Source organism: Fusarium verticillioides, chromosome 11 (assembly GCF_000149555.1).
Source record: "Fusarium verticillioides 7600 chromosome 11, whole genome shotgun sequence".
Lineage (NCBI taxonomy): Eukaryota > Fungi > Ascomycota > Sordariomycetes > Hypocreales > Nectriaceae > Fusarium > Fusarium verticillioides.
Window position 1 is genome coordinate 189,416 of NC_031685.1, and position 25,151 is coordinate 214,566.

The 25,151-nt window shown below is 49.2% G+C and overlaps 12 protein-coding genes across 14 annotated transcripts; 7 read left to right on the forward strand and 5 right to left on the reverse strand.

Moving 5' to 3' along the window:
- Positions 1 to 2,538, forward strand: FVEG_12888 (catalase-peroxidase 2; the record flags this gene model as incomplete). The annotated part of the gene is made up of 5 exons (XM_018902269.1): positions 1 to 244; positions 342 to 496; positions 549 to 621; positions 670 to 1,237; positions 1,287 to 2,538. The coding sequence occupies 5 exons, from the start codon at positions 1 to 3 to the stop codon at positions 2,536 to 2,538; spliced, it is 2,292 nt and encodes a 763-aa protein (XP_018760958.1).
- A 254-nt stretch (positions 2,539 to 2,792) lies between these two features.
- FVEG_17392 (hypothetical protein) lies at positions 2,793 to 4,271 on the forward strand (the record flags this gene model as incomplete). The annotated part of the gene is made up of 1 exon (XM_018906638.1): positions 2,793 to 4,271. One exon carries the CDS (start codon positions 2,793 to 2,795, stop codon positions 4,269 to 4,271), a length of 1,479 nt encoding a protein of 492 aa, XP_018760959.1.
- Positions 4,272 to 4,698: 427 nt separating this feature from the next.
- Positions 4,699 to 6,353, reverse strand: FVEG_12889 (hypothetical protein; the record flags this gene model as incomplete). The annotated part of the gene is made up of 3 exons (XM_018902270.1): positions 4,699 to 5,614; positions 5,663 to 5,992; positions 6,043 to 6,353. The coding sequence occupies 3 exons, from the start codon at positions 6,351 to 6,353 to the stop codon at positions 4,699 to 4,701; spliced, it is 1,557 nt and encodes a 518-aa protein (XP_018760960.1).
- Positions 6,354 to 6,913: 560 nt separating this feature from the next.
- FVEG_12890 (hypothetical protein) lies at positions 6,914 to 7,571 on the reverse strand (the record flags this gene model as incomplete). The annotated part of the gene is made up of 1 exon (XM_018902271.1): positions 6,914 to 7,571. Exon 1 carries the CDS (start codon positions 7,520 to 7,522, stop codon positions 6,914 to 6,916), a length of 609 nt encoding a protein of 202 aa, XP_018760961.1. The 5' UTR covers positions 7,523 to 7,571.
- Positions 7,572 to 8,628: 1,057 nt separating this feature from the next.
- Positions 8,629 to 9,622, forward strand: FVEG_12891 (hypothetical protein; the record flags this gene model as incomplete). Its single annotated transcript, XM_018902272.1, has 2 exons — positions 8,629 to 8,852; positions 8,902 to 9,622. 2 exons carry the CDS (start codon positions 8,629 to 8,631, stop codon positions 9,620 to 9,622), a joined length of 945 nt encoding a protein of 314 aa, XP_018760962.1.
- A 1,134-nt stretch (positions 9,623 to 10,756) lies between these two features.
- On the forward strand, positions 10,757 to 12,349 carry FVEG_12892 (hypothetical protein; the record flags this gene model as incomplete). The annotated part of the gene is made up of 2 exons (XM_018902273.1): positions 10,757 to 10,848; positions 10,900 to 12,349. 2 exons carry the CDS (start codon positions 10,757 to 10,759, stop codon positions 12,347 to 12,349), a joined length of 1,542 nt encoding a protein of 513 aa, XP_018760963.1.
- A 3-nt stretch (positions 12,350 to 12,352) lies between these two features.
- Positions 12,353 to 13,863, reverse strand: FVEG_12893 (NADPH2:quinone reductase). Of its 2 annotated transcripts, XM_018902274.1 has the most exons (4): positions 13,660 to 13,863; positions 13,538 to 13,605; positions 13,185 to 13,489; positions 12,353 to 13,129 (listed from the first exon to the last, which is right to left on the reverse strand). In XM_018902274.1, the coding sequence occupies exons 1-4, from the start codon at positions 13,767 to 13,769 to the stop codon at positions 12,785 to 12,787; spliced, it is 828 nt and encodes a 275-aa protein (XP_018760964.1). In that variant the 5' UTR covers positions 13,770 to 13,863; the 3' UTR covers positions 12,353 to 12,784. The 2 variants fall into 2 exon arrangements, with proteins under 2 accessions (XP_018760964.1, XP_018760965.1); XM_018902275.1 differs by having other exon boundaries at positions 13,538 to 13,863.
- A 215-nt stretch (positions 13,864 to 14,078) lies between these two features.
- On the reverse strand, positions 14,079 to 15,920 carry FVEG_12894 (hypothetical protein; the record flags this gene model as incomplete). The annotated part of the gene is made up of 3 exons (XM_018902276.1): positions 14,079 to 14,805; positions 14,876 to 15,625; positions 15,679 to 15,920. 3 exons carry the CDS (start codon positions 15,918 to 15,920, stop codon positions 14,079 to 14,081), a joined length of 1,719 nt encoding a protein of 572 aa, XP_018760966.1.
- A 1,227-nt stretch (positions 15,921 to 17,147) lies between these two features.
- FVEG_12895 (hypothetical protein) lies at positions 17,148 to 19,103 on the forward strand (the record flags this gene model as incomplete). Its single annotated transcript, XM_018902277.1, has 3 exons — positions 17,148 to 18,067; positions 18,117 to 18,252; positions 18,302 to 19,103. 3 exons carry the CDS (start codon positions 17,148 to 17,150, stop codon positions 19,046 to 19,048), a joined length of 1,803 nt encoding a protein of 600 aa, XP_018760967.1. The 3' UTR covers positions 19,049 to 19,103.
- Positions 19,030 to 21,429, reverse strand: FVEG_12896 (hypothetical protein). Of its 2 annotated transcripts, XM_018902279.1 has the most exons (4): positions 21,165 to 21,429; positions 20,988 to 21,092; positions 20,793 to 20,922; positions 19,030 to 20,735 (listed from the first exon to the last, which is right to left on the reverse strand). In XM_018902279.1, the coding sequence occupies exon 4, from the start codon at positions 20,586 to 20,588 to the stop codon at positions 19,098 to 19,100; it is 1,491 nt and encodes a 496-aa protein (XP_018760969.1). In that variant the 5' UTR covers positions 20,589 to 20,735; positions 20,793 to 20,922; positions 20,988 to 21,092; positions 21,165 to 21,429; the 3' UTR covers positions 19,030 to 19,097. The 2 variants fall into 2 exon arrangements, with proteins under 2 accessions (XP_018760969.1, XP_018760968.1); XM_018902278.1 differs by having other exon boundaries at positions 19,030 to 20,922.
- Positions 21,430 to 21,793: 364 nt separating this feature from the next.
- Positions 21,794 to 22,868, forward strand: FVEG_12897 (hypothetical protein). The gene is made up of 3 exons (XM_018902280.1): positions 21,794 to 22,221; positions 22,269 to 22,510; positions 22,570 to 22,868. The coding sequence occupies exons 1-3, from the start codon at positions 22,045 to 22,047 to the stop codon at positions 22,610 to 22,612; spliced, it is 462 nt and encodes a 153-aa protein (XP_018760970.1). The 5' UTR covers positions 21,794 to 22,044; the 3' UTR covers positions 22,613 to 22,868.
- Positions 22,869 to 23,110: 242 nt separating this feature from the next.
- FVEG_12898 (hypothetical protein) lies at positions 23,111 to 24,854 on the forward strand. The gene is made up of 2 exons (XM_018902281.1): positions 23,111 to 24,424; positions 24,476 to 24,854. Exon 1 carries the CDS (start codon positions 23,165 to 23,167, stop codon positions 24,194 to 24,196), a length of 1,032 nt encoding a protein of 343 aa, XP_018760971.1. The 5' UTR covers positions 23,111 to 23,164; the 3' UTR covers positions 24,197 to 24,424; positions 24,476 to 24,854.
- The last annotated feature ends 297 nt before the right edge of the window (positions 24,855 to 25,151 follow it).

The window sequence follows — 25,151 nt, forward strand, 5'->3', positions numbered from 1 at the left end:
ATGCACGTGCAATCACTCCTGCTGGCTTCTGGCCTTGTGCCTCTGGCCGCTAGCCAGGGCTGCCCTTTTGCCAAGCGCGCCACGGACACTAACCTCGTCCCGCCGCGAGAAATCCCCGAGGACTTTGGCATCTGCCGCGTCGCTAGCAATCAGGCTGGTGGCGGTACTCGATCCAGGGACTTTTGGCCTTGTGCTCTGCGGTGGGATGTCTTGAGGCAGTTTTCACCCCAGTATAACCAATTGGGTGCTGGATTCGACTACACCGAAGCTTTCAAGTTCTCTTGGACTGTGGGGTCCACTGAATCTGGGGATGGACGACTATTTACTGATTTATTTTGCAGTTGCTGCTCTGAAGAAGGACCTCAACGCGCTTCTCACGGATTCTCAAGATTGGTGGCCTGCTGACCATGGAAACTATGGTGGTCTCTTCATTCGTATGTCATGGCACAGCGCTGGTACATACCGCGCAATGGACGGCCGAGGTGGCGCCGGAATGGTGAGTAATGACCTCAGTATCCTATTCTCGAGTGTTTTGCTAACGGACACAGGGTCAACAAAGATTCGCACCTCTCGACAGCTGGCCCGACAACCAGAACTTGGACAAAGCCCGTCGTCTGCTCTGTACGTTACACAGCCGTCACACAAACCGCAAGATCTAACAAATCGCAGGGCCCATCAAGCAAAAGTACGGCAGCAAGATCTCATGGGCTGACTTGATCGTTCTCGCCGGCAACGTCGCCCTCGAGCACAGCGGCTTCGAGACCCTCGGTTTCGCCGGTGGTCGCGCTGACACCTGGGAGGCCGATGAGTCCATCTACTGGGGTGCCGAGTCCACCTTTGTCCCCAAGGGTAACGACGTTCGCTACAACGGTAGCACAGACATTTACGAGCGTGCCGACAAGCTCGAGAAGCCCCTTGGTGCAACGCACTTTGGTCTCATCTACGTCAACCCTGAGGGTCCTGATGGAAGCTCTGACCCCAAGGCTTCTGCTCTTGATATCCGTACTGCTTTCGGTCGTATGGGTATGGACGATGAGGAGACTGCTGCTCTCATCATTGGTGGTCACACCCTGGGCAAGACTCACGGTGCTGTTCCTGCTAAGAACATTGGCCCTGAGCCCATGGCTGCTGACCTTGGAGAGATGGGTCTTGGATGGCACAACAGCGTCAACGAGGGTAACGGTCCTGACCAGATGACCAGCGGTCTCGAGGTTATCTGGTCCACCACTCCCACCAAGTACGTCCCCTCTCTGCATCTGAGTCTCACCCGTACTAACAAATCATAGGTGGAGCAACCACTTCCTCAAGTCTCTTCTCGGCAACAACTGGACCCTCGTCGAGAGCCCCGCTGGCCACAAGCAATGGGAGGCTCTCAACGGCAAGCTTGAGTACCCCGACCCCTTCGTCAAGGGCAAGTTCCGCCGCCCCACCATGCTCACTAGCGATCTCGCCCTCATCAACGACCCCTCGTACCTCAAGATCTGCAAGCGCTGGCATGACAACCCCAAGGAGATGAACGCTGCTTTCGCTCGTGCATGGTACAAGCTCCTCCACCGTGATCTCGGCCCTGTTTCTCGCTACCTTGGTCCCGAGGTCGCTAAGGAGAAGTTCATCTGGCAGGATCCTCTCCCTGAGCGAAAGGGTGATATCATTGGCGAGGCTGAGATCTCGAGCCTCAAGTCCACTATCCTGTCTACTGATGGTCTTGATGTTTCTAAGCTTGTTTCTACTGCTTGGAACTCTGCTTCTACTTTCCGTGGAACTGACAAGCGTGGTGGTGCCAACGGTGCTCGTATTGCTCTTGAGCCTCAGATCAACTGGGCCAGCAACAACCCCAAGCAGCTCAAGCAGGTTCTCTCTGCACTGAAGAAGGTCCAGAAGGACTTCAACGCCAAGTCCGGCTCCAAGAAGGTCTCTCTCGCTGATCTGATTGTTCTCGGTGGTGTTGCTGCTATCGAGAAGGCTGCCCAGGCTGCTGGCTTCAAGGACGTCGAGGTTCCTTTCACTCCTGGCCGTGTTGATGCTACCCAGAACCAGACCGATCTCGTTCAGTTCGGTTACCTTGAGCCCCTTGCTGATGGTTTCCGTAACTATGGACATGGTACTGCCCGTGCTCGCACTGAGGAGATCCTCGTTGACCGCGCTGCTCTTCTTACCCTTACTCCTCCCGAGATGACCGTCCTCGTCGGTGGTCTCCGTGCCTTGAACGCCAACTACGACGGTTCTTCCAACGGTATTCTCACTGAGAAGAAGGGCCAGCTGACCAACGACTTCTTCGTCAACCTTCTCTCTCCCGCCTACTCATGGGCCAAGAAGGATGACCGTGGTGAGCTCTGGACCGGCACTGACCGCTCCACCAAGTCCGTCAAGTGGACTGCTACCCGCGCTGATCTGGTCTTCGGATCTCATGCTGAGCTGCGTGCCATCTCTGAGGTCTACGGTAGCGCTGATGCGAAAGAGAAGTTTGTGAAGGATTTCATTTCTGCATGGACCAAGGTCATGAACCTGGACCGCTTTGATGTCAAGGTTGAGAAGTAGTGTTTTCTCAGTCACCTTTGACACTTTTTCTCGATCTACATATTTCTTCACTATATATAGTATATTCATTGAACTGTTCAAACTGCTCCAACGTGTAACATTGTAAACACCAGAACCCCCTATTTCCCGATGCGACCTTAATCCTGTACATATGCTTACCGGCACGTGACAATGTTATCTCATCCCAATCTCATCAGCAACCCCGCAATACTGGGTAATCTGCTGATTTCACTTCCAACACTACGACATGCAGAATGGGGGAACTGCAGGACCTCCCGGATGAGATACTCGCTGATATCTTTATCCTGATATGCGATTCAGATCGCCTCGCACTTTTCCAAGTCATATATGTCGATAAGAGACTTTATAGAATCGCCTCACCACTTCTCGTCCGCCATTGGCCGTTTTATCCCGAGATCGTACACAAACAAGCACCTGCTCACTTTGCGCTGCATCTCGTTCGAAACCCCCACCTCCAAAGCAATGTCAAATCGATCGTCTTCGATGAACTGATTCGTATCGAAGAAGATGACCCATTGGTTGGTGCTGACGGGCTTGATGAACTTGCCGTAGCAGCTCGTCAACGGTTTCCAGAGCTTGCCAAGGACCCTGGCTGGTGCGAAGGACTAGTCGGTGCAAAGATAGACCCGGTAGCAGCACTTCTCTTAGTTCTATGTACCAGAATCGAGAGCCTCGACGTTACGATTCCGTACTATCAAGAGTCAGGACTGCTGGTGTTAAACCTTGTGTCTTTGGCTCTTCGGCATAATGGCCCCCAAGGGCCATTGGAGAACCTTAAACTCGCTGTGGTCAGATGGTACGACGAAGATGACCCCGGAAACATTCAATGTGCGGCACCCTTTTTCTATTTTCCGAATATCAAAACTCTTGCCCTCTCAGGGTTATCTGACGAGATACCGATCAAAAACATCTCCGATGAGAAGGACAGAAATGAATATACTAGGCTGGGCTTAGATCCTGATATCTACGAGACACGGTTTCCTGCTGGGACTTCGCCTGTTGAGGAGTTGTTCTTGGAGGCCGCTTGCCTCACGAACCAAGGACTACTCACTGTTGTTAGCACCTGCAAACGACTGAAGAAGCTCGTTTTCACTTGGAGAAACCCCTCTAGAATGAACGAGGATGGACATAACAGCCTCACTCTCACTCGACAAGCGTTGCTCCTCCATGCAGCATCTTTGGAGGAGCTCGCGTTCGATCTTATTACGCACAGCTTCAGGAACAACCCGGCTTTATTAGAAAACGCGTCTCAGGCGCGTTTTGAATGCTTCAAAGAGTGCTTTAAACAAATGATCAAGCTGAAGCGCCTCACCGTGGATATTCATGTACTCAACTATCGTGATGTTTCACGAAACGAGGAAATGGTGGATTACTTACCGAGATCACTTGAGCATCTTGGTCTCCAATGCAATCTCGCGAATTATCAGCCACAGCTTCTGCAGTATGTCGAAACACTGTGTTCGTTGCTGAAGGCTTGTGGCCCTGGTACCCGCCTTTGTGCGCTGAAAACTCTGGAGATATGGTTGTTTGTGTTTGGCGGCATAGATGAAGATGTATATAAACCAGTCAACGAGCTAGCGCGGGAAAAAGGCATCAAATTCACATTTACTCACGGATCTCATGAAGGGGGTAGTGCGTGGGAGAGAATGGGTTTGATGCCTAAGCCTTATCCTCCTATTGCCGACCCTCCAACGGGGCCTCAGTGGCCATGATGGTGCTGACAAAATTTTATTGACGAAAGTTTGGATTCAGAGAATTATATACATGAGTATATATATGAACATCCATCACAAGCATGATAAAAGACACTGACCCGAGTGCAGTTGCTCTCGGCTAAAACCCTGCAACTGAACTTTCACCACGCACCCAATATCTAGCATGTTGCGGATTTACGAGAAATTACTATCTTAAACTCATGTTTCAGTAAAGTATAACGGGTTGTGAGCATTTGGCGACCTGACTGGTGACGCTACATGGCAATCACCAGGATGTCAACATCCCTCATGGTATCCCTTGCAAAGAAAGATCTGTGTAACAGCTGGGCTTACATCGAGCCTATTTGTTCTGTTTCTTAGACAGCTCATAAGAGACGTAGCCGGAAGGCGTTGGATTCAGATAGATCGGTGTAAAGGGCAACATCTACTCCTTATCCTTCATATGGAAATTCTCCTGCTCCAGAGCCTGCTCATCATCCGCTGCAAACTTGCTTCTATGCCTCAATCTTGATCCATACCTCAAGAATAAGAATGGCGTGAACGCAAACAAACTCGCCACCGCTGCCAAGATGCTCGTTGCAACATTGCTGCCCAGCCCCGTATACATCTGATGTGTGAAAAGCGGAAACACCGCAGCAGTCAGCGTACGCGTCAAGCTAATAGCACTGACAGCACTAGCAGCATATTCACCATAACTATCAGTAGCATATCCGAACAACACATAACTAAAATCATTGGCACTGAATCCGATCATCACCAGGCCAATCATGCTGACAGGCCAAGGAACGTCCGTTACCCGTGGTGGAATGGTCCAGGCGAAGAGCCACAAACCGATAGCAAGAGATGGTGCGGCGATTACGAACGACGTGATCTTGCTCTCTGGAAGGATTCTTCGGTGGGTTCTGCGGTATTTCTTGTATATATGTGCGTCGTAGATTCGGGGTAGGATGTTGATCACCTCGCCGATCGCAATGGCGAGGAATGCGAGACTGGAGCTGTTCTGCGAAAATTTAAAAGGCGGCGCGGTGTAGACGATGGTTAATGATTCTGTCAAGCCGTAGATGAGACCGAATGCAATGGCGCAAAGTACGGCGCAGAAGAAAACCAGAGGATCAGTGACAAGGAACTGCAAGGGTCGGAAGAGAGCATTCTGCGCAAAGGTGGCTAGTGTAAACTTTTCTCCCTCTTCATTGCTAGACTTGGCGTCTTCAATGCCGGTTTCTTCACGTATGCCTTTGACAATCTTGTCGAGTAATTGGTTTGCGTTGGACTCCTTCGTGAAGATGCATGCAACAGCCGTGGCACCCATGACGATTGTAGAGATGTAGTATACCCAGCGCCTAATTCAATGTCAGACCAGAAAGCATCTCGATGACTTCTAGACTTACCAGCCTATACTTGAAGTGATGTATGCCGAGTAAATAGGGCCCAGAGCCAGGCCCAGCATACCAAGGATGGTATACACATAGACGACCCAGATCCTATGCTCAGCATTATACATGTCATCAAAGTTGCCAAAGGCGACGGTTGCGGGGATTGCCGCAGCCACGCCTTGGAAGAAACGGCCGAAATAAACGCCGATTATCGACGGCACCGCGGCCACTATCACTGATGATACGCAGAATAAGGTTGCTGCAAGGATATATATGGTTCGTCGTCCGAATACCTCTGAGATGGGTGAGCAAAAGATGCTACCTATGGTTTGACCTAGCAGGTATCTGTTCTAAAATTAGCAAAAGTATTAACACCCTGGCCAGACCAAGCTTACATGGTGACAAAGACGAAATAGGCCATCGTTCTGCTGACACCATACTCCTCTCGTGCTGCATCTGCAGTAGCCGTCTGGAACATTGTTAGCAGAGATATATCCGTAGGAGTGAGCAAACCAACCCCAGAGGAGCTGATTGCCGTCATGTACATCTCCAACCAGCATATCAGAGCGACGGTATATGCCTTCGTTCCGGATTTCCAATTCCGGGGGTGCTGGTCAGCATCTTCATCCCAGCAGATGCGTTTGTCACTGTCGACATGGACCCCTTTGCCTTGCACAGAATCTTCAATCGAGCACTTGTTTGCCATTGTGCTCTCTGGAGATATCTGTGTAGATGACTGAGAACTAGTCCTAAATTGATTAGTCTGGCACGGTGTCTGCGGCAAAAGAGTTGCTGTCAATAACCTCTGTACTCTCAAAAGTCCTAAGCATGTATCTTGGGAAAGGTCGCAGGTAAGAAGACCAAAGGGATAGCCTAGATAGGGGGCACATCAGAACCATTACATCGGGTCCCCAGACGATCGATCTGGCGGGCCGCAGCCGGATTAGTGATCGATCGGCTATGTAGGCATCATCTCTGTCTACCCGCCCCTTAACGTCTACATCCAATCATGAACCGTGGATGACGTTGAAGACTTTTGATCCTTCAGAAACATCCTGATTGCTTAGCATCCTCCTTTTGAAGACGGGTAGAAACAGACGAGGCCTTTTGCAGATTGACTTTCGCGCGTGTAAGTTGGAGCTCAACACTGAGAAGATCAATGACGCCGTCAAATATCAGCGTCACCACTTATCCCTTCCGAGACCCTTTGTGAAACCACAAAAACCTTGTGACAGGATGCATACCTAACATTTCTCTCGTTTTTCGTTAAACTAACTTGTATTGAATAGGCTTAAAGCTACCACCATTAGACTTGCCAGCTGAACACGCCGTGATCGCAACAATAAGGTCCATTTCCGCGACAAAGTCGATGTGATCACCAGCCTTACTGATGGGCGGCTCCACCGTGAACTTGCCCGTCTTCCCGTCCACAGGCACATTCATAAAGCAGTTAAACGCGCAAGGAATGCGATCTGGCGCAATACCATGTTTGCCTAGCGCAAGGGAGAGGTTGCCGAAACAGCCGTGGTGCGGCTCCTTGTCGCCGTATATGATGCGGAACGTATCTTTTGAACACGGCGTAAGCAGAAAGTCGTGACGTCCGCAAGTGTCGTCGACGATTTTGAGCATGATGCTGCTGCGGTTTGAGTAAAGCGGGTGGTTGGTTGTTAGGTATATGGTGTCTGCGTAGTCAAATGTGCGTCCGTTGGATATGACCTCGTCTGTGTCGTGTCGGTTGAATGCCACGAGGTCGGAGACTTGACCGCCTTTTGGATCGATTACTGTTAGGCGTTGGCCCTTGTTGACGAAGAAAGAGGTTCCTGTGCGCGGCGCGAGTTCGATGATGCCATCGGGTAATTGTCTAGTATCCTCCATTCCGGGAGTTCGGCAGGGGCTGTGATCCGTCGAGTAAATATGAAAGTCAATTGAACGGTAAATATGTAGGTTATTCTGGACACGGGATGGTTGTTGTGCTACGAGATATTCCATGACTTTGTAGTGTTCAGCATCTCAAGAGTCGGCACATTACCGTAACATTTCGTAATATTCATCACGGATAGTTTTGCTCTACCGCAAGCCTCACATCACTAGACGTAAGAACTATGCCTAATTGAGCCTTCATCTTATACAACGGCTCAACGACTTTCCCTTCATCCAGGAAAACCACTCACCGGATCTTGATGAATCAGCTGAATCGCCTAACCCATAGCAGCTGATATGATATGCACACTAGCTGTGACGAATATTACGAGACCCTAGGTAATGGTGATCAGATTGTGACAGCAGCATTCCGTTGTCGATGATGCCACCATCAGGGCCATGACCTCAGCGGCTCATGCTTTCGATTCCGGGAGGATCCACCTTTCCCCGGACTCGATCTGTCATCCCTGTGCGCTAGCATCCAGCGCTGAACAATCTGGGGGCGCCCGTAGGAGACGCCTCCGCCACTTTACAAGAAAGACTACAGTGAAATAGCCTATAGCCTGATCAGATGGCAATCTGGAAGCTTATCTCGGATAATTTGTGAGTTGATAGATCTGGCAACTGACGCTTGCGATGGGCACTTTACCTCGAAGCGGCCTGCAGCCTGTGTAGCCCTCGGAGGAAAGGTTCCGGCCTGGATCTGTGTATGCATCATCGCTTGGCGCATACATCATGTTTATTTCATTAGTCCTACTCGTAACTACACAATGTCAGCAATAACCATGACGCTATCAGGGGTTTCGTGTCACGGATCTTTCCCTGAAGCCTGACAGTCCGAAGACCAGCGCTGATCCTAGCATTTCAGTCAAATCACGTCAGTGATATCTGGCTTATACCCTGTCGTGTTGGTACTATGCACGCTTTCAGATTGCCACTGTGTTATTACATATAAGTTCAGCCTATTTCCACTTAAAATTGATGCTGAACTAATTTGTGAGCGTTGTCCTGAGATACCTCTATGACGTACTATTTTCACATATTCTCAATTTCTCCTCATCATGCAACTTGCGATCAATGCCATCATATTATTCATTGCCGTCACGATAGTGGCCAGAATAGTACAATCTCGAAAGGCCTCTATTAATCACTTCATAAAGAAGTTGAGACTTCTCACGAATGGCTCCAAGCTCAGGACATCCGCGCCGAAACAGGAAGAGGCTGCACTACACACCGATGGCGTTAATGAAACCCGATCATGTTCACTGGCGGAACTGTTGACGAGGTTCGCGACTTAACATTTGCTTGTACATGCAAGACTGACCTGCCATTAGAAAAGAAGTTGAGACTCAGTTCGACAAGGATACTTGGCAAGGCCTTGCATACCAAGATTTCAAAGGCACAATATTGGCAAAAGGGAGTGGCATGAAGACCTTTCCTTGTGTATACGCCACTATGGGCTACCGGTCAGACGATCATCGCTATGTGTTCCTCGAGTCAGACAATCCATCCGAACCCCGTAATGTCCGCAAGGTAGCTCTCGCTTTAACCCAGTATCTGCGCATGTCAACATCTCTGGGCCCCAATACATCCCTCGTCATCATCGGCGCCCCCTCCGAGAAGCAGCGTACCGTGGAGGAGCATAACCGCACGTTCTGGGACATGCTTCGAGGCCTTCGTATCTGCGATCCAAGACCTTGGCCAGAGGACATCCCACAAGATACAGAAGATGCTAAGTGGACGTTTTGCTTCAATGGTGAGCCGGTCTTCCCTGTCATGTTAACGCCAGCACACCAGAAGCGGTGGAGCAGACATATGAGTGTGCCAGTGATCGCACTGCAGCCGAAGTGGGTTCTGGATAATCTGCTGGGAACTCCTGAGAAGCGAAAGGCTGCACAAAGCAAAGTTCGGAACCTGTTGCAGAAGTACGACACGATAGGCGTAAGCCCAGATTTGACTGCTTACGGTGCAGTTGGAACTAGTGAGGCCCGCCAGCTGTGCCTGCAGGACAAGAACGAATCGGTCCAATGTCCATATCGCAACTTTGATAGCTAAGATCATAGATTTATAGATCCTAGTAGAGTTGCTCTTATTTCATACCATAAAGCGATTATCAAAAGGCTTCCATCATGAATTAGAACCATGACAAGCTGAAGGAGTAGCCCGGTGATGCTGTTCGTGCGTAGACATACCCTTGCAACCCGGTATGCGACTACGGTTAAAATGGCCAAGCATGCGAGTCGAAAAATCTAAAGGTAACACGGTTCTGGGCTGCAAATATTTGCATGTCGTTCAAGCTTCCCAGAGGTCCTTTGTCACTTTTGTAAGCAGACTTTGTAACACCAGCGGGTCTGACCTGAACAAGCGAATGTGTGCATGGGCATGATCACTGACAGTATATGCTGCCATAGGAAACACTCGGACTGGACAATGAAATTGAACACCAATTCTTGATCTTTGAGTGAACAAGGCTTATTCCCGCTAGTGACCGGAGCCGGCCTCGCGGGTCTGCGAGTGCGGCCGCCGGAATGTCAAGTTGCGACCCTGCACCCAGCAAAGTCACCGTCAACCTCAACATGACGTTTGCTTACTTGCAGACAAGAAGAATATGACTTATAATCAGACGCGTGTGGATGTTCGTACTTGAGCTTTATTATGATCTGACCGGACTGTCCATTGCAGATATCTTAGCAAGGATGATGACGAAGCCAGAGTCCACCAATCAGCTCTGGTAATACGACATGCTGAGATGAGCTGACCGAACAGACCCCTGAAACACTCTAGGCAACTTTATCCGAGAGCGAACGATGCGTAGCCTCGTAGGGTAAAGCGACACCGTCAGCCTCAATCCAAGGCGCCCGTTTATGCCGAAACGCGACTGGATTTTGTGCCCGCGGACGCCCGACGGATTGAATCAGCCCAATCACGACCGCGCTAGCGTCACCGTCACGAACAAGGGCCACGACGACCAACGGAACAGGACTAACCGATTGGCTAAACAACCCTGTCACTTCACCATGAAGCCAATCGAGCGTGTCACCATCTGGCAGCGAGAGACTATTCTATTTTAATAAACTATTTATGAATCTGCTGTGTCCATGCTTCTGGAGCTTTATAGTTAAAGAGCTTAATTCGCTGATCCATAAAAACTTTAATCTTCTCCCATCTTCCGAGTGTTACATATGCACCATGTCGTCAAATATGATCGACCGCCTTCGTAGCAAGAAGAGCGCCAGGAGTCTGAATGACAAGGACAAGGTCCTGAGGAAACTCAGCCCTGTGTGAGTGCTACTCTGTCCCACAATCTCAAAGGTAGACCTAACGTCTTGCAGTGAACACCTCCAAGCCGCTCATTATTCACTAGGAGCAATCATTGGCTGTGCTATATCATGTCGTTATCGAATTCCAGAAGCATTACTCACTTCGGATGCTGCATCGCTCCAGAAACTGGTTGAAAATGCCTTCGCCCGTGCTATTCTCCAGCATCCGCTATTCACAGTTGGACGAATCAACGCAGACTCTAAGAAACAACACTGGGTGCGCCTCGATCAGATTGACTTGAATAACCACATAGAATGGCGGACGATCTCTGATTTAGAAGCGTACGAATCAGTTCTCCATGCCACCTTGGAATGGCAGGTTAATGAGCCCTATACGAATCTCGAGACCCAACCTGGTTGGAGAGTAACTATACTCAGACCAGTCGAGTCCAACTTTTTAGATATTGTCTTTGCTTGGGAACATACCGCTGCAGATGGAAAAAGCGGAAAGCTCTTCCAAGACAGTCTCTTCACTTGTCTCAACACACCAGACCACAGCGTGATTCTCAAAGACCGCGTCTTCGAGGTGCCGAACACCGAGCTCACGCCTCCCTTGCATCACTTGATCAAGCTACCCGTCTCTCTTCATTTCATCGTAGGTGAATTCGGGAGGGATATTATCGCTTCGATGAAAGCGAAAGAACTCCCTCACATGGCGACATGGGCACCAATACCGACAGAACCTTCGACAACGAGTATGGTGGTGACGAAAGTTGCGAAAAAGGCGCTAAAGCCTGTACTTGACGCGTGTCGTCAGCACGGTACGACCTTGACGGGGCTCATGCACACGCTCATTGCAGTTTCAATGGCGACGAGACTGGCGGAGATCAAGGCTTCTGCGTTCTTATGCGGTACGCCTGTCTGTCTACGACAGTTCCAGAAGCCGGGCCATCTGAGCATCGACATGAACAAGACGGCGATCAACAGCGTGGCATACTGGCCATTTACATTCGATGAGGAGCTCGTAGCCAAGGTTCGAGAACAAGTCAACGAAGCCCAGACCAAGCCAAACATGAGTGCAAACCTAGAAGCGACGGTCTGGTCATGTGCGAAGGCGATACGAGAAGGCATATCCGCCAAGCTGGACTTGGGCACTAAGAACGATCACGTCGGACTAGCCAAGTTTGTAAAAGACTGGCAATCGTTCGTCAAAGACCATGGCAAAACGCGATCGTATTCATGGGAGATCAGCAATATTGGCGTTATACATGGAAAAGCTGAGGGTGATAAGTGGGCTATTGAGAATGCGACATTCACGCAAACTGCACCGACGTTTGGGTCGGCCTTGACGTTCAGTGTCATCTCAACTCAGGGCGGGGATTTGGTGGTAACGAATACGTGGCAGGTTGGGGTTGTTGAGGAGGATTTTGCTGTTGGTGTGAGCTCTGATGTGGAGGGTTGGTTGAATGAGTTGGGGAGGACTGGGAGTATCAACTTTGGAGCAGTCGGGGTGGCGAGCTAGGTGAAGGAGTTGGCCAAGGCTTTCGGTGAGACCGGTTGTGTTGATTGAGGATACCACTGTAGCGAAAGACTTTTTAGATATATACCTCTTGCTTCTTTTGACCGTTATCTAACATGATGACTGACCAGCGACCAAGTCATCAGAGATATGCTAGCTAAGCGAACGGCTCCCCCTCCCCAGGCTCATCAATACCAAGCGCAATCTTCCCAACAGTGGTACTACTCTCCACCCTCCTATGCGCCTCCTTTAACCCTTCAAGCGTCAACCTAAGACGCGTCCTAGCTGTAGAGAACAGTGTACCTTCCTCTATCAGGCGTGAGATAGTTCCCAGCATCTCATGGTAATCCTCAACGCCTGCGTCATGATATGCAGCAGAACCCACCCAATCCCATGAGAATGTCAGCGACTTGGACATGAAGTCTGTTCCGTAGAGGCTCACGTCTGCTTGGACGACGGTGCAGACTTTGCCGAATGGGGCGCAGATTTTGGCGATGGATTGGGTGTATTGCTCGGTTCGGGCGACAATGTAGACGTATCTGTGTCTGTTAGCGAGTGATATGCTTGAGTGGAAGGTGGTGCTTCCTTGATGGGGACATTGAGCCTTAAATCGTCAATCTGCTTGGCAAGGTCTTCTCGATGGTTTATGACATGCGTAGCGCCCATCCTCTTGCAAGACTCGATCGTCTCAGGTCGTGATGCCGTAGCCACAACGACCGGAAGCTTAAGCACTCTCCTCGCAAGCTGAATAGCAGCACTTCCTACACCACCACCTCCATTTATCTTAGGAAATAATGTCAGTTCAACACCGTTATGTCGAAAGCTGTCCCGAGCTTACGATCAAGATACCAGTCTGCTCCTCAGGCTTGACCTCCATCCTTCGATACAGCGACTGATATGCTGTCATGAAAGTCAAGCCGTAGCTCGCAGTATCAACGAAATCAAGGTTTCTTGGCTTTTTGGCGCAGGCTAGTTCGCTTATGAGTTGATACTCTGCATAGCTCCCCTGATCAGTCGATGGGCCTACCCAAGAGACTTCATCGCCGACTTTGAAGAGTTGGCAGTCAGGCCCGGTTTTCTCTACTACCCCGGATCCGTCGAATCCGATGATATGAAAGTCCCTTGGGACGTGGTTATAGTAGTCTATCAATTTGTCAGTCTTACTCTGATGGTCCGAGGTGGTGGAATTACCGGGCGCATCGTCATAGGTTCCTGATCGAACCTTGTGATCAATCGGGTTGACAGAACAGGCCTTGACCCTGAACAGCATAAGTACCTCTGAATCTAAATGGAACTGGAACTATGGAACAAACTTGACGACGACCTGCCGGCCCGTGGGATCCGAAGGCTTCGGGACGTCTCGCGATTCGAGGTTATCGATCGGGCCGTACTTGGAGACTCCGATAGCTTTCATAGTAGCCATGATGCAGTTCAAATAGACAGAAATTGTCGGCAATTGAGAATCCGCGACTTTAAATACATTGGCTGAAGTCCTGGTACATTCAGAGGGTGAAAGCTACGTTAGAGTAGTGAGAAGTATTTGTATCCTTAACCGTCATGACATAAGTTAGAGTGGAGCTGAACGCATCATAATGCGGGTATACCTGCATGATCCTGTCATCATTAAATCATGAGAGATCATAACTTGGATTACAAACAATTTACATGCGTTGATTATCACATCTAAACTAATATCCGAGAAATGATACATCGAAAACCAAGCTCAACCATATCAGAGCTTTCGCCTCCTAATCCGAGCCGCGACCTTTTCCTTGGGCGGGATAGTTCCAAATGGAAAGTAATCCATGTTCGGCCTGACCTTACTCGCCGCTTCTGGGTCAACAAGTTCAATGTCAAACGCACGTAGAGCAACAGCTACGGCAGCCATGAGTTCCTGTTTGGCGAAGAATCGACCAGGACACATTTTTGTTCCACCACCGTAAGGATACCAATATCCCAGCGTTCCATCAATAGTAGGCCGTGCTTTACGGTCCTCCTCTGAGGTTCGCTTTGTAGGCTTTTCGGCAGCAGCGGTTGGGCGAACGGGGCCGCTGGTTGAATCATTCTCGTAGACGAGGAACCGCTCTGCCCAGAACGATTCGACAGGATGCTCTTCAATTCCACCAGGTTGTACATGTCCAGTGTTCCAAAAGGCGGGATCGTGGCCGCCAGCCCATGATGAGGAGAGCATGCCGACGCCCTGCTTCATCTGCCACTTACCGAACTTGAGATTGGGGATGATAGAAGTTCGACCAACGGGTGAAGCAACGCGAAGACGTAATGTCTCGAGATAGATAGAATTAATCAAGGGGCCGGAGCAGAGCTTTTCGATATCGAAGGATAGAGATTTGTCGATGAATGAAGGCTGCATCTCGGCCATTACTCTGTCCTTCAGGTCCTTGTCGAGGAGGATATCAAGGAGGATCCACATGCCGGCGGGAATGGCATTAGCATTGACCCTGCAAGTAATTAGTGAAGCCCATGTGTGAGAGGACAATCCGGGGTTGGTGTTGTTAGTGATTGACTTACGCCCACATTAGCCCCAGGTCAAGAGCAGCGCCACCTCGCGGGGTCAACCCAACGCTCTGGAACATCTTTTGTCTAGCACTCATCAATTTCGTTCCAAACTCTGGTGTCCAATCCATCTTGATAATGCCGTCTTCGTCAGTAAAGTCAAATAGCTTGTTTCCATGTTCATGGTACTTCAGCACGCTCTCGACGCACTTGTCTCTGGCTGCATAACTTCCCGGAACAAGCCACCTGGGCATGCGCTTGAATAGGCTGGGCAGACGATAGTCAAACAACCAGAAGTCTTCAAGGAAGCTTGGTGAGATTTCGAGAAACTTGTCGCCGCACAGAGCAGTTACTGCAGCGCGGAAAAGATTGTTCTTAAGCCACTCATAAAGATCATCGACCTCAGTCCACTCATTCTCACTCAATTTGGTGTCTTTCTCAATAATATCAGAGTAAACCTCGACAAACTTTGCAGTCATCGAATTCAATGGCCCTCCTGTCAAAAGAGCATGCAAATCACGATGCTGAACAAAGTCAAACCTCTTCAGCGGGTCAACATGTCCAAACTGAGAATCGTCATCAACATAAATCGGCATATCACACTCGGGCAAGCCAAACGCATCTCGAACAGTCATTACACCAAGAGATTTGGTGGTCAAATGTCGCGACGCCTTGAAGAGCTCGATAATAGGCTGGCCATGAGGAATAAAGTACATGTCCTCTGCGCCGACAAAGATACGTAGCGGGACATTTCCGAATTTGGATCTTGGCGGCCGATCAGTGCATGGCCAAGCCTTGGCGGTCCGGGGGAGACTTACAGAATAGACGATAAGAAGCCCTCAGTGTAAAAAGCGAAGCCAATTGTGTTTCCTACATAAGGAATCCAGTACGGAACCCTCGGGGGCTCTCGTGCGCTTTGGCCATGCTGATATCCCTTGTTGCCGAAGGAGGTGAGGATGTATGTCACGATGAAGGGGAGAATGGCGAGGCTGACAAGTTTGAGGTAGGTTGTTGTCTCAGTCGCGGAGGCGGGATTGGCTGCGGCGGTCTTGGCATTCATTGTGAAACGGCGAGAGGCGTTGAGTGGGTTGAGATTGGATGCTGACATTGGTTGATGCATGCATTTTGACCGCCACCAACAACGAAAGATGTGATTGGTGAAGTGGGAGATTTGATGTAACTTACCGTGGAGGGTTAGCGCGTACGGTAAGTTACCTGGGATGCGATGCTTGATGCGAAGTTGGATACCCTAAAGCATAGGAGCTGTGAATGAAATCATGTCTTTATCACGGCGGTACATGACTTGACCTGTCAATCTGGGGTAATAAACGATAGGATTTATTTTCGTTAGTTATGGAAGATAATACAAAGGCATATGTAATGATTATCGTACAAGCATGATGGGAAAAACTCTGGTCCCCAATCATCACCCTAAATGGTACCAAGGTATCAACCGCCAGAATATAGCAAAGACTCCTGGATTGATGTGTTGAGCCCACTTGACCGGCCAAGGAGTCATCGTCTAGGTTTTCCTCTTACCAGCTTTATGTTGTAGCGATTAGTCAGTCATTATGTATAATGTCTAAGTTGTGAGCTAAATGTGTTATATGCAGCTGAGGCTTGTGAGTGAGAGCTTATCCCTTTTGACATCGCTTAAGTCCCGATTATTCCCAGTAGACCTATCAACGGCATGATTCCAGAAGCAATCCTTCCCGCCGACACGCTTGGCATGTGTCCTCTAGTCCCCTCAGGGAGTATCCGTAGCCATGACTAATTCCGCAAACTCAATACCTAATAACCTCCCATTTCCGTTTTACAAGTATGCAACCTTCCATCTCGTCCCATTCCACAACGAACTTTTGTCCTCCACATCGCGTGATCCATCCAACAAAAAGTCCATCAACACCAACAAACATCCCCATGATCCCCTCACAGATAAGATAGTGAATGCCGTTATCCGTGCGTGACCCCACAGCGTGCCCCTGAGTAACTTCCCATATCGGACTAATCGCATCTTGATCTGCATACGGGATACGGAAAATGCCCCCAATCGAGAAGTTCGGCGCCAGGAACCCCGGAGGCCTTTTGTCCAACACCGAGTCCTTTTGTGAATCGACATCTCCATTTCTTTGCCGTGTTATCCAGAGGCGCGTGAACTTGATAAGTGATAAGAAACAGAATATGTAGATAAATGAGCCAAATTCACAGACATCACAAGTTCTGTCTGTCATCCAGTCTCTGGTCTTGTCAAGTCGTTCTTTTGTTCTGCTAGGTGCTCTACGTCACCATGCATATCTCCTCCCAAAACCTGGTCCTCGCCTTATCGGCGCTCCCTTCAGCATTTGGCAAATCCTTCTCTCACCATGCCGAAGCTCCTCAAGGCTGGCAGGTCCAGAAAACCGCCAAAGTCGCTTCTTCCAACACGCAGCATGTCTTCAGTCTTGCACTAACCCTGCAAAACGTCGACCAGCTTGAATCAAAGCTTCTTGACCTCTCCAGCCCCGACAGCGCCAACTACGGCAACTGGCTGTCCCACGATGAGCTCACAGACACTTTCTCCCCCTCCGAGGAGGCTGTGGCTAGTGTGACCAAGTGGCTCAAGTCAAAGGGCATCAAGCACTACAAGGTCAACGGTGCTTTCATCGACTTTGCTGCTGATGTTGAGAAGGCGAATACGCTTCTTGGAGGTGATTATCAGTACTACACCAAGGATGGTCAGACAAAGCTGAGAACGCTGTCTTACTCTATCCCTGATGATGTCGCTGGTCACGTTCAATACGTTGATCCTAGCACAAACTTCGGTGGCACCGTTGCGTTCAATCCCGTGCCTCACCCATCGCGCACCCTCAAAGAGCGCAAGGTGTCTCCCTCCAAGAGCACCGTTGATGCTTCTTGCCAAACAAGCATTACACCCTCTTGCCTCAAGCAGATGTACAACATCGGCGACTACACTCCCGATGCCAAGTCTGGAAGTGAGATTGGTTTCAGCAGCTTTCTCGGCCAGGCTGCTATCTACTCTGACGTCTTCAAGTTTGAGGAGCTGTTTGGCATTCCTAAGCAGAACTACACCACTGTCCTTATCAACAACGGCACTGATGATCAGAACACTGCACATGGAAACTATGGGGAGGCTAACCTTGATGCTGAGAACATTGTTGGAATTGCTCATCCTCTCCCTTTCAAGCAGTACATCACTGGAGGTTCACCGTGAGTTCCATTAGTTCTGTGTCAGGATTAGAGTTACTAACGTACGCAGACCTTTCGTTCCCAACATCGATCAGCCTACCGAGAAGGATAACCAGAACGAGCCTTACGTGCCTTTCTTCCGTTACCTCTTGGGCCAGAAGCATCTTCCTGCCGTCATCTCCACTTCCTACGGTGATGAAGAAGACGTAAGCTCCATCATTTCGTTTGGTATAAGCGCCATCTAACTCTGAACAGAGCGTCCCTCGTGAGTATGCTGAGCTCACCTGCAACATGATCGGTCTCCTTGGCCTCCGAGGTATCAGCGTCATCTTCTCCTCTGGTGACATTGGCGTCGGTTCCGGCTGCCTTGCTCCCGACTACAAGACCGTCGAGTTCAACGCCATCTTCCCCGCCACATGCCCCTACCTCACCTCCGTCGGTGGTACCGTCGATGTCACCCCCGAGATCGCCTGGGAGGGATCCTCAGGTGGTTTCAGCAAGTACTTCCCCCGCCCCAGCTACCAGGACAAGGCCATCAAGAAGTACATGAAGACTGTTTCCAAGGAGACCAAGAAGTACTATGGTCCTTACACCAACTGGGAGGGCCGAGGTTTCCCTGATGTCGCAGGACACAGTGTTGCCCCCGACTACGAGGTTATCTACAACGGTAAGCAGGCTCCAAGCGGAGGTACCAGCGCTGCTGCTCCTGTTTGGGCTGCTATCGTTGGTCTGCTGAACGATGCTCGCTTCAAGGCTGGTAAGAAGAGCTTGGGCTGGTTGAACCCTCTTATCTACAAGCATGGACCCAAGATTTTGACTGACATCACCGGGGGCTATGCTATTGGTTGCGATGGTAACAACACTCAGTCTGGAAAGCCTGAGCCTGCTGGATCTGGTCTTGTTCCTGGTGCTCGATGGAACGCCACAGCTGGATGGGATCCTACCACTGGATACGGAACTCCCAACTTCCAGAAGTTGAAGGACTTGGTTCTCAGCTTGTAAGATATATAAACAACCTAGATTATGGACCTGATGAGTAATTTATTTGCATTCATACCCAAATAATCGGCCCCTTTCTGTCACTTTTCCGTGAGTCAAGGAGAATATTAACCCCGCGCTCTTCTGCCACATCCTTGATTTCTTGCAACGTTCTTTTTCTCGGATCGTCCCAAATTGCTTTAGAGCAATCCAATATCTGAAGATTTTTCAATCGCCCTTGTGGTCCCGTTTCCTTAACGACATTAAGAACAAAGTCCAAGAAGGGTGCGATCTCATGGTCGGAGAGAAGTCGCGCGCTAGACCACAAGTTGATATCCAAGAGCCTGAGACGCTGGAGAGATTCTGGTAACCGCACAGGACGTAACTCTAGAGACCCTAAACGCTGCCAGTGGTAGTGACCAGATAGTTGAGGCATAGGGACCCTGAGGGCTTTGAGATTGGTAAGTTGGCGGTAGCAATCTTCGAAATCGATGGGCTTAAAACCGCCTGCCCCATCGTCAACAGCATCCCCCACCCACTCAACATCACCGTTATCAACACACAGATCCAACTCCTCAAGAGATGCTGCTTGACGAACCAGGCTCTTAGCAAGTGTCGTCCAATTCCGCTTATTATCCTCATCGAGATCGAATGGGAAGTGAAGGTGGAAATATTTCAACTTGCTACAAGAACCGAGAAGATCTGACAGTCCATCACTCGTCAAGGTCGTTTCTTTAATAGTGATATACTCAATAGACGAGGTCCCCTTCGGAAATGGCATGCAATATTTGTCTTTGATATAGTTCTGAACGCTGTCCTCAAGATCGTTGTACTCTTGATCGCCAAGTCGGTACGTTTTGAGGTTCTTGAGATTGGGAAGATAGAGAAACGGCGTCAGATACTTGAGCCCGATAATACTTTCGATACTCTCGTGTCGAAACTCCAGTTCTCGAAGCTTGGCCAGTGGTAGCGGTGCACTAGGTTTGAGGTCCTTACTGTCAAAACGAAGAGCTAGTTGTTTTGCAAAGCGGAGAATAAGAGGACCCTCATCATATCCTGGCGTTGGATCAAAGTCTGGAATCGTCACGCTGAGGCTTGTCAGATTAGTCGCCCAAGCCAGGACGAGAACAGCAATGGCGTCATCACTATCCTCAAGAATCCGGGCACATAGATATGTTGACTCGGCGAGTGTCGGGACCACTTCTTCAGCTGCCCATGCAAGCATCTGGAGGTTCTCAATATCGTGTTTCGTGTGAACGCGAGCCGCGTCGCGATCACCACTATTTTGGAAATATGAAAACGATAGAGTCTTGACTTGTAGACGATATTCAGGATGGCGCAAGAGTTCGAGCGCTAGACTTGAGATTGGTGGACATGGCGCTTCGCCGTCGTAGTAGCCATAGTCTCCTTCATCGTTCCAGTGCCGAACGCGAAGAGGACTCGCGAGCTGGTTGAAATGCTTGTTGACGAGAGTGACGTTGAAGATGCCGTAGTGACTGATGTCAGAGAGATGTGTGAAGATAGTCGTGAGGATCTCGTTAGGGAGATCTTGGAGACGAGTCATGGCGATCTTTATCCATGAGACTGATAGTGGACGACAGATATTATTTCGCGCTTATGGAGATGTAAGACGTGAATTAGGCAACAATATCACGTGCTCGACCTCGGCGCTGTTGGCAGATGTTTATTTGGACATAATTGACTGCAGCTCCTTAGAAACAATATATTAGATACAGTAATATGGTAGTTTAACTTGTTCAATCCATACCCTTGTTTGACATCAAGATAAGTACATCACATTGAGTTTCACTTAGCGGCGCTTGTTCGGAGCCTAAGGACAACTTTCATCGCTTACCCACCGAGTTATTGGATGAGTTATAAGGTGTTGGGGCGTATTTCTGTATGTATTGTTAAGAAAGACTTGATTGTTGGAGTGGTTAAATTTCTAACACGTCACACTCACTGTAATCGTGGACCAGACTTGGTTAGAAACCATCCTAGAACACAAGAGCTATGCCATATAATCTGGACTGCAAACAACTACTTGGAGCAGCTGTAGAATTCGATACTGTATGATAGCTTGGGGTCAGTTCAATTGACTCTGTAGCTGGTAACAGTATGGCAAAGAAAGGGAACTTACTTCTAACGGTGTAAGTCCACATGGAAAAACCCTCTGCGGACCCACGGTCTGGCTTTGTTGGCTCGCCAATCCTTTACATGGCTCAGCTGGGAAGCCGGGAGTCAAAACCGGTAGTTTTAATCAGCGCCAATCTGGCGCCGGCTTTGCTCAGCTCTAAAATGCTCCGGCGGAACGACAAGTCATCCACGCAACAGCAACACCGACTAATCTCTCCGACCCGCGGGTGTCCTCGCACTCCGGTGGCAGTTCTCCCGAGCCTCCGTGCCAGTCCTTATCAAAGCTTAATCTATCCAAATTGCGTAATAGGCAGTCATTTCAAGCATGTGATGGCCATGAAGCTATGTTAGTCATGCTCCCAAAGACCCAGTCAGATCATGACATGTCTCGCAAGCTAAACCCAAATCCGACATCTCTATCAAAACGGGGCTTATCTCTATGGACGATTTAACACTTGCGGGTCCCTGCATATCAACATCTGTTAGTAAATACCTCAAAACTTTTATAAAACAAGTCAAGATCAAGGTAGATCTTAATTTGTCGTTATCGACGAATACCCACGTGGCTCCAGAGATAGAAAACCCAACGGGCTTTAGCCAGCCTTGCAGCTCCGTCTTCACGTGTCAGTAACACTTGCGTCATGAGGCTAAAAAAAGTGGCATGTCATTCTAAAATTTTTAATATGGAAATGTTGGGAAATCAGTCGTTGGGAAGCAGCGGTGCATTTTTTCGCCCGTGTCTTATGACCCTTTTACGTATTCTACGTCAGCCTATTTTGCCTCTGTGAAATCCATAAAGAGGCGTGATGGCATCACGACCTTGACTGGCCTTGCTGAAGGTCAACTATGCTTTGTTACTTCTCTTATCAGCCCTATTAATAAACATGGAATCGGATGGCGATCTCAAAACCGCTATTTCTCAGCCACAGAAGCCACCCAGATTCCGGAATCTCGGTCTAGCTCTGCGCGCATTAACACTTTGTGTTACGATCTCGGGCATCGTCGTTGCAGCTATCGCTTCATCGAGGAACGCTGAGGCTATTGGAATACTAGGTCCTGCAGTAAGTCTGCTACAACTCTTGATCGAGCTATCGGCTAACCAAATAAGTTCATCGCCGCTCTCTGCTGGTCATTGATAGAACTCGTCTGCTCGGTGACCAAGACCCTTCCGACCATCCGCCCGTCGTTCAGCCTCGTCATACATTGCCTCATCACCCTTGGATCGATTGCTTGCCTTGCTTGCTTCGGATGGTATCGAGATTGGTGGCCTGGCGGTAGTGCTCTTGATGACGATACTGAAGGCTCAGAGCCTCTCTTCCTTGCCGCACTGGTCCTTGCCTGTGTGTCGACGTAAGTTCCATCTGTCTCATGTCACAAGTGCCTCTTCTAACGTTCATGTCCACACTTAGAGTCTCTGAAATCAGCCTCTGTATCATTGGCTTTATCGAGTGACTTGCTCAAGATGTCCCCCACGTACGAGACGGACGAACGATGATGTAATGATAAATGTTGGAGCTTGGATGTAATGAATTACTGACGAATCGGCATCAATGGAGTATGGTTGATATCCTTCAGGGGTTTTGTCAAGATACCAAGAATAAACGCCTGGGGCCCTGGAATGTTGGAAAATTGTATTTATTTCCTTGATATATTTATTTAGATTATCAACACTGGACTCATCCTTTAATATTTTTCTTTGTCTACCACATCAACCTTTTTCTATGCGCTTCCGTCTTGTCTCGTGGACATCTCGGATGAACTTCCTCCAACGCGCCTGGTCGACTACATCTAGTGCTTATCTCATGCTTATGATCACTGCGCACGCCGCTGTATCTTGGGTGAGATTATATGGAACCGGTAAATATGTGAGCAATATTTGAAGTGACGTAACACAAGCACTCAACAAGTCGAGCCACTATAAGAGACCTTTTGCGTGTCAAACAAGGAACCATTCACTGTCAACATTTTGTTACCCAAGCCGGCGGTAGCAGCCTGCCAGTACCCATGGAAATGAAGAAGCAACACATCGTCGTTGCAGGCGGAGGCCTAGGAGGTCTCACAGCAGCGTGCAGATTGGCACGTGACGGCCATAAAGTCGACCTTTTCGAGAGATCACAATCGCTGTCCACCGCGAGCGGAGCCATTTTTGTCAGATCAAATGGTGTCAGATGTTTCTACCGATGGCAGATGGGCGAAGCCTTTGAAGCTGTGACTGCCCCGATCAAAGAGCACGAGACTCGGAATGGCAACACGAATGAACTGTTGCATACTCTCGATCCTGAAATTTACTCTGAGTTTCCGGAATGGTCCACTGATCGCCAGGCCTTGCAGACCGTTTTGTACGATGAGGCTTGTAAGGCCGGAGCCAAAGTGCACTTTGGAAACGAGATCGTCACGGTCGAGGAAGATGATCATGCTGCGCATGCAACTAGCAAGGATGGCACCAGAGTCACGGCGGATTTAATCTTGGCAGCCGATGGGATATCCTCTCGTCTGAGGTCTCAGGTTCTCTCTCACGTTGACCCATCCCGTCTCACCGTGATCCGAGCACCTTCGACGCACTACCCGACTGAAATACCTGGTGAGATGCTCGTCAATGACGACAGAACAAAATCCCTCTGTCAGCAGCCCGAGTCTGAGAACGGAATCATGTGGGCTGGCCACGGTGGTTATGCTATCGGCAAGTACAATCACCATCGAGGCCTGTTCAACATTATGTTCTCGATTCAGCACGGTGCTGCAGATAGCGAAGCCAGCGAGAAAAAGCTTTTTGACGCGACTGATGACAGCCAAATTGTCAGGAGTTTCTTCTCCTCGTTCAATCCTACGGTCGTTGCTTTGGCAAATATGGTACAGAGCTGTTCCCGTTGGCGCCTAGCGAGACTGGAGCCCCTAAGTACGTGGTCGAGTCCGAAGCGGAGGCTAGTACTTCTAGGAGACTCTGCACACGCGATGCTTCCGAACCTGGCAGAAGGGTTCAGCTCTATAGTGGAAGATATAGATGCATTGTCTATACTGTTCTCGGAGAGCAGCTAGGACGTGCCGACAACGATCGAGACCTGGGAGAAGATTCGCATTCCTAGGGTTACAAGGCTTCAAAATGGCTCAACGTGGAATTACAAGCTGTACAACTCTGGCAAACCCCCGGGGTCCGAGTTGACGGACGAGAAAAGAGCATTACCTATGGGTGGAGGCGACGGCAACGCGCCATTCAACACTTTGCCTTTTGATAAATGGATGTTTGACTATGACACGGCTCAAGAGGTAAGCTGTATTGACCTATCATACGTGGTAGCAAATTCTAATACCGGCTAGGTCCGACTTGCAATGAAAGCCTAGATACATCTTCCCTCCACCATAATTGCAGACGCGCAACATTAACGACGTTAGCAAGAGCTTGGAGACTATAACCGTAGGATATACAACATATCAATTTGTATATTTTGTGTCCACAGGAAGGAAAGTGTATATGCAACCTATTAGCTCGGACTAAAAGACACAGACTTGGGTACTTACCCTCAACTCAAGAAAGACAAGGCATAAATTGCAGGGATATAAATGCATAGATTGCCCATATTCAGCCTTACATAGAGAAAGATACTCAGGACCCAACCAGAAAAGCACACCGCTGCAAGTAAGGGAGTAGAGTTTGCCAAATGCGGGGAGTCGTCGTACATTTAAGTAACAAAGAGCCTCAAGGTCTAAAAAAACGTTCATCTCTTACTGTCTGCAAGATCTATACAACTAAAGCTCTTGCAGGCAGCATACCTTGTAAAGCATTAAATGTGAAGGGCCATCAACGAAGGACAGCCTGTCGACAAGCACAACTAGCCCACGAGGACCGCGTGTCAGATGAGTAGAGCTTCACTACAAACCATGACACCCAGAAGCCTGATGTATTGTTATTGGCTTGCGTGAGTTGGTTCGATGGGCTAAGGACAGTGAGTGATGCTTCGATCATCCGAACAGTCAATATAATTAATGCAACTGC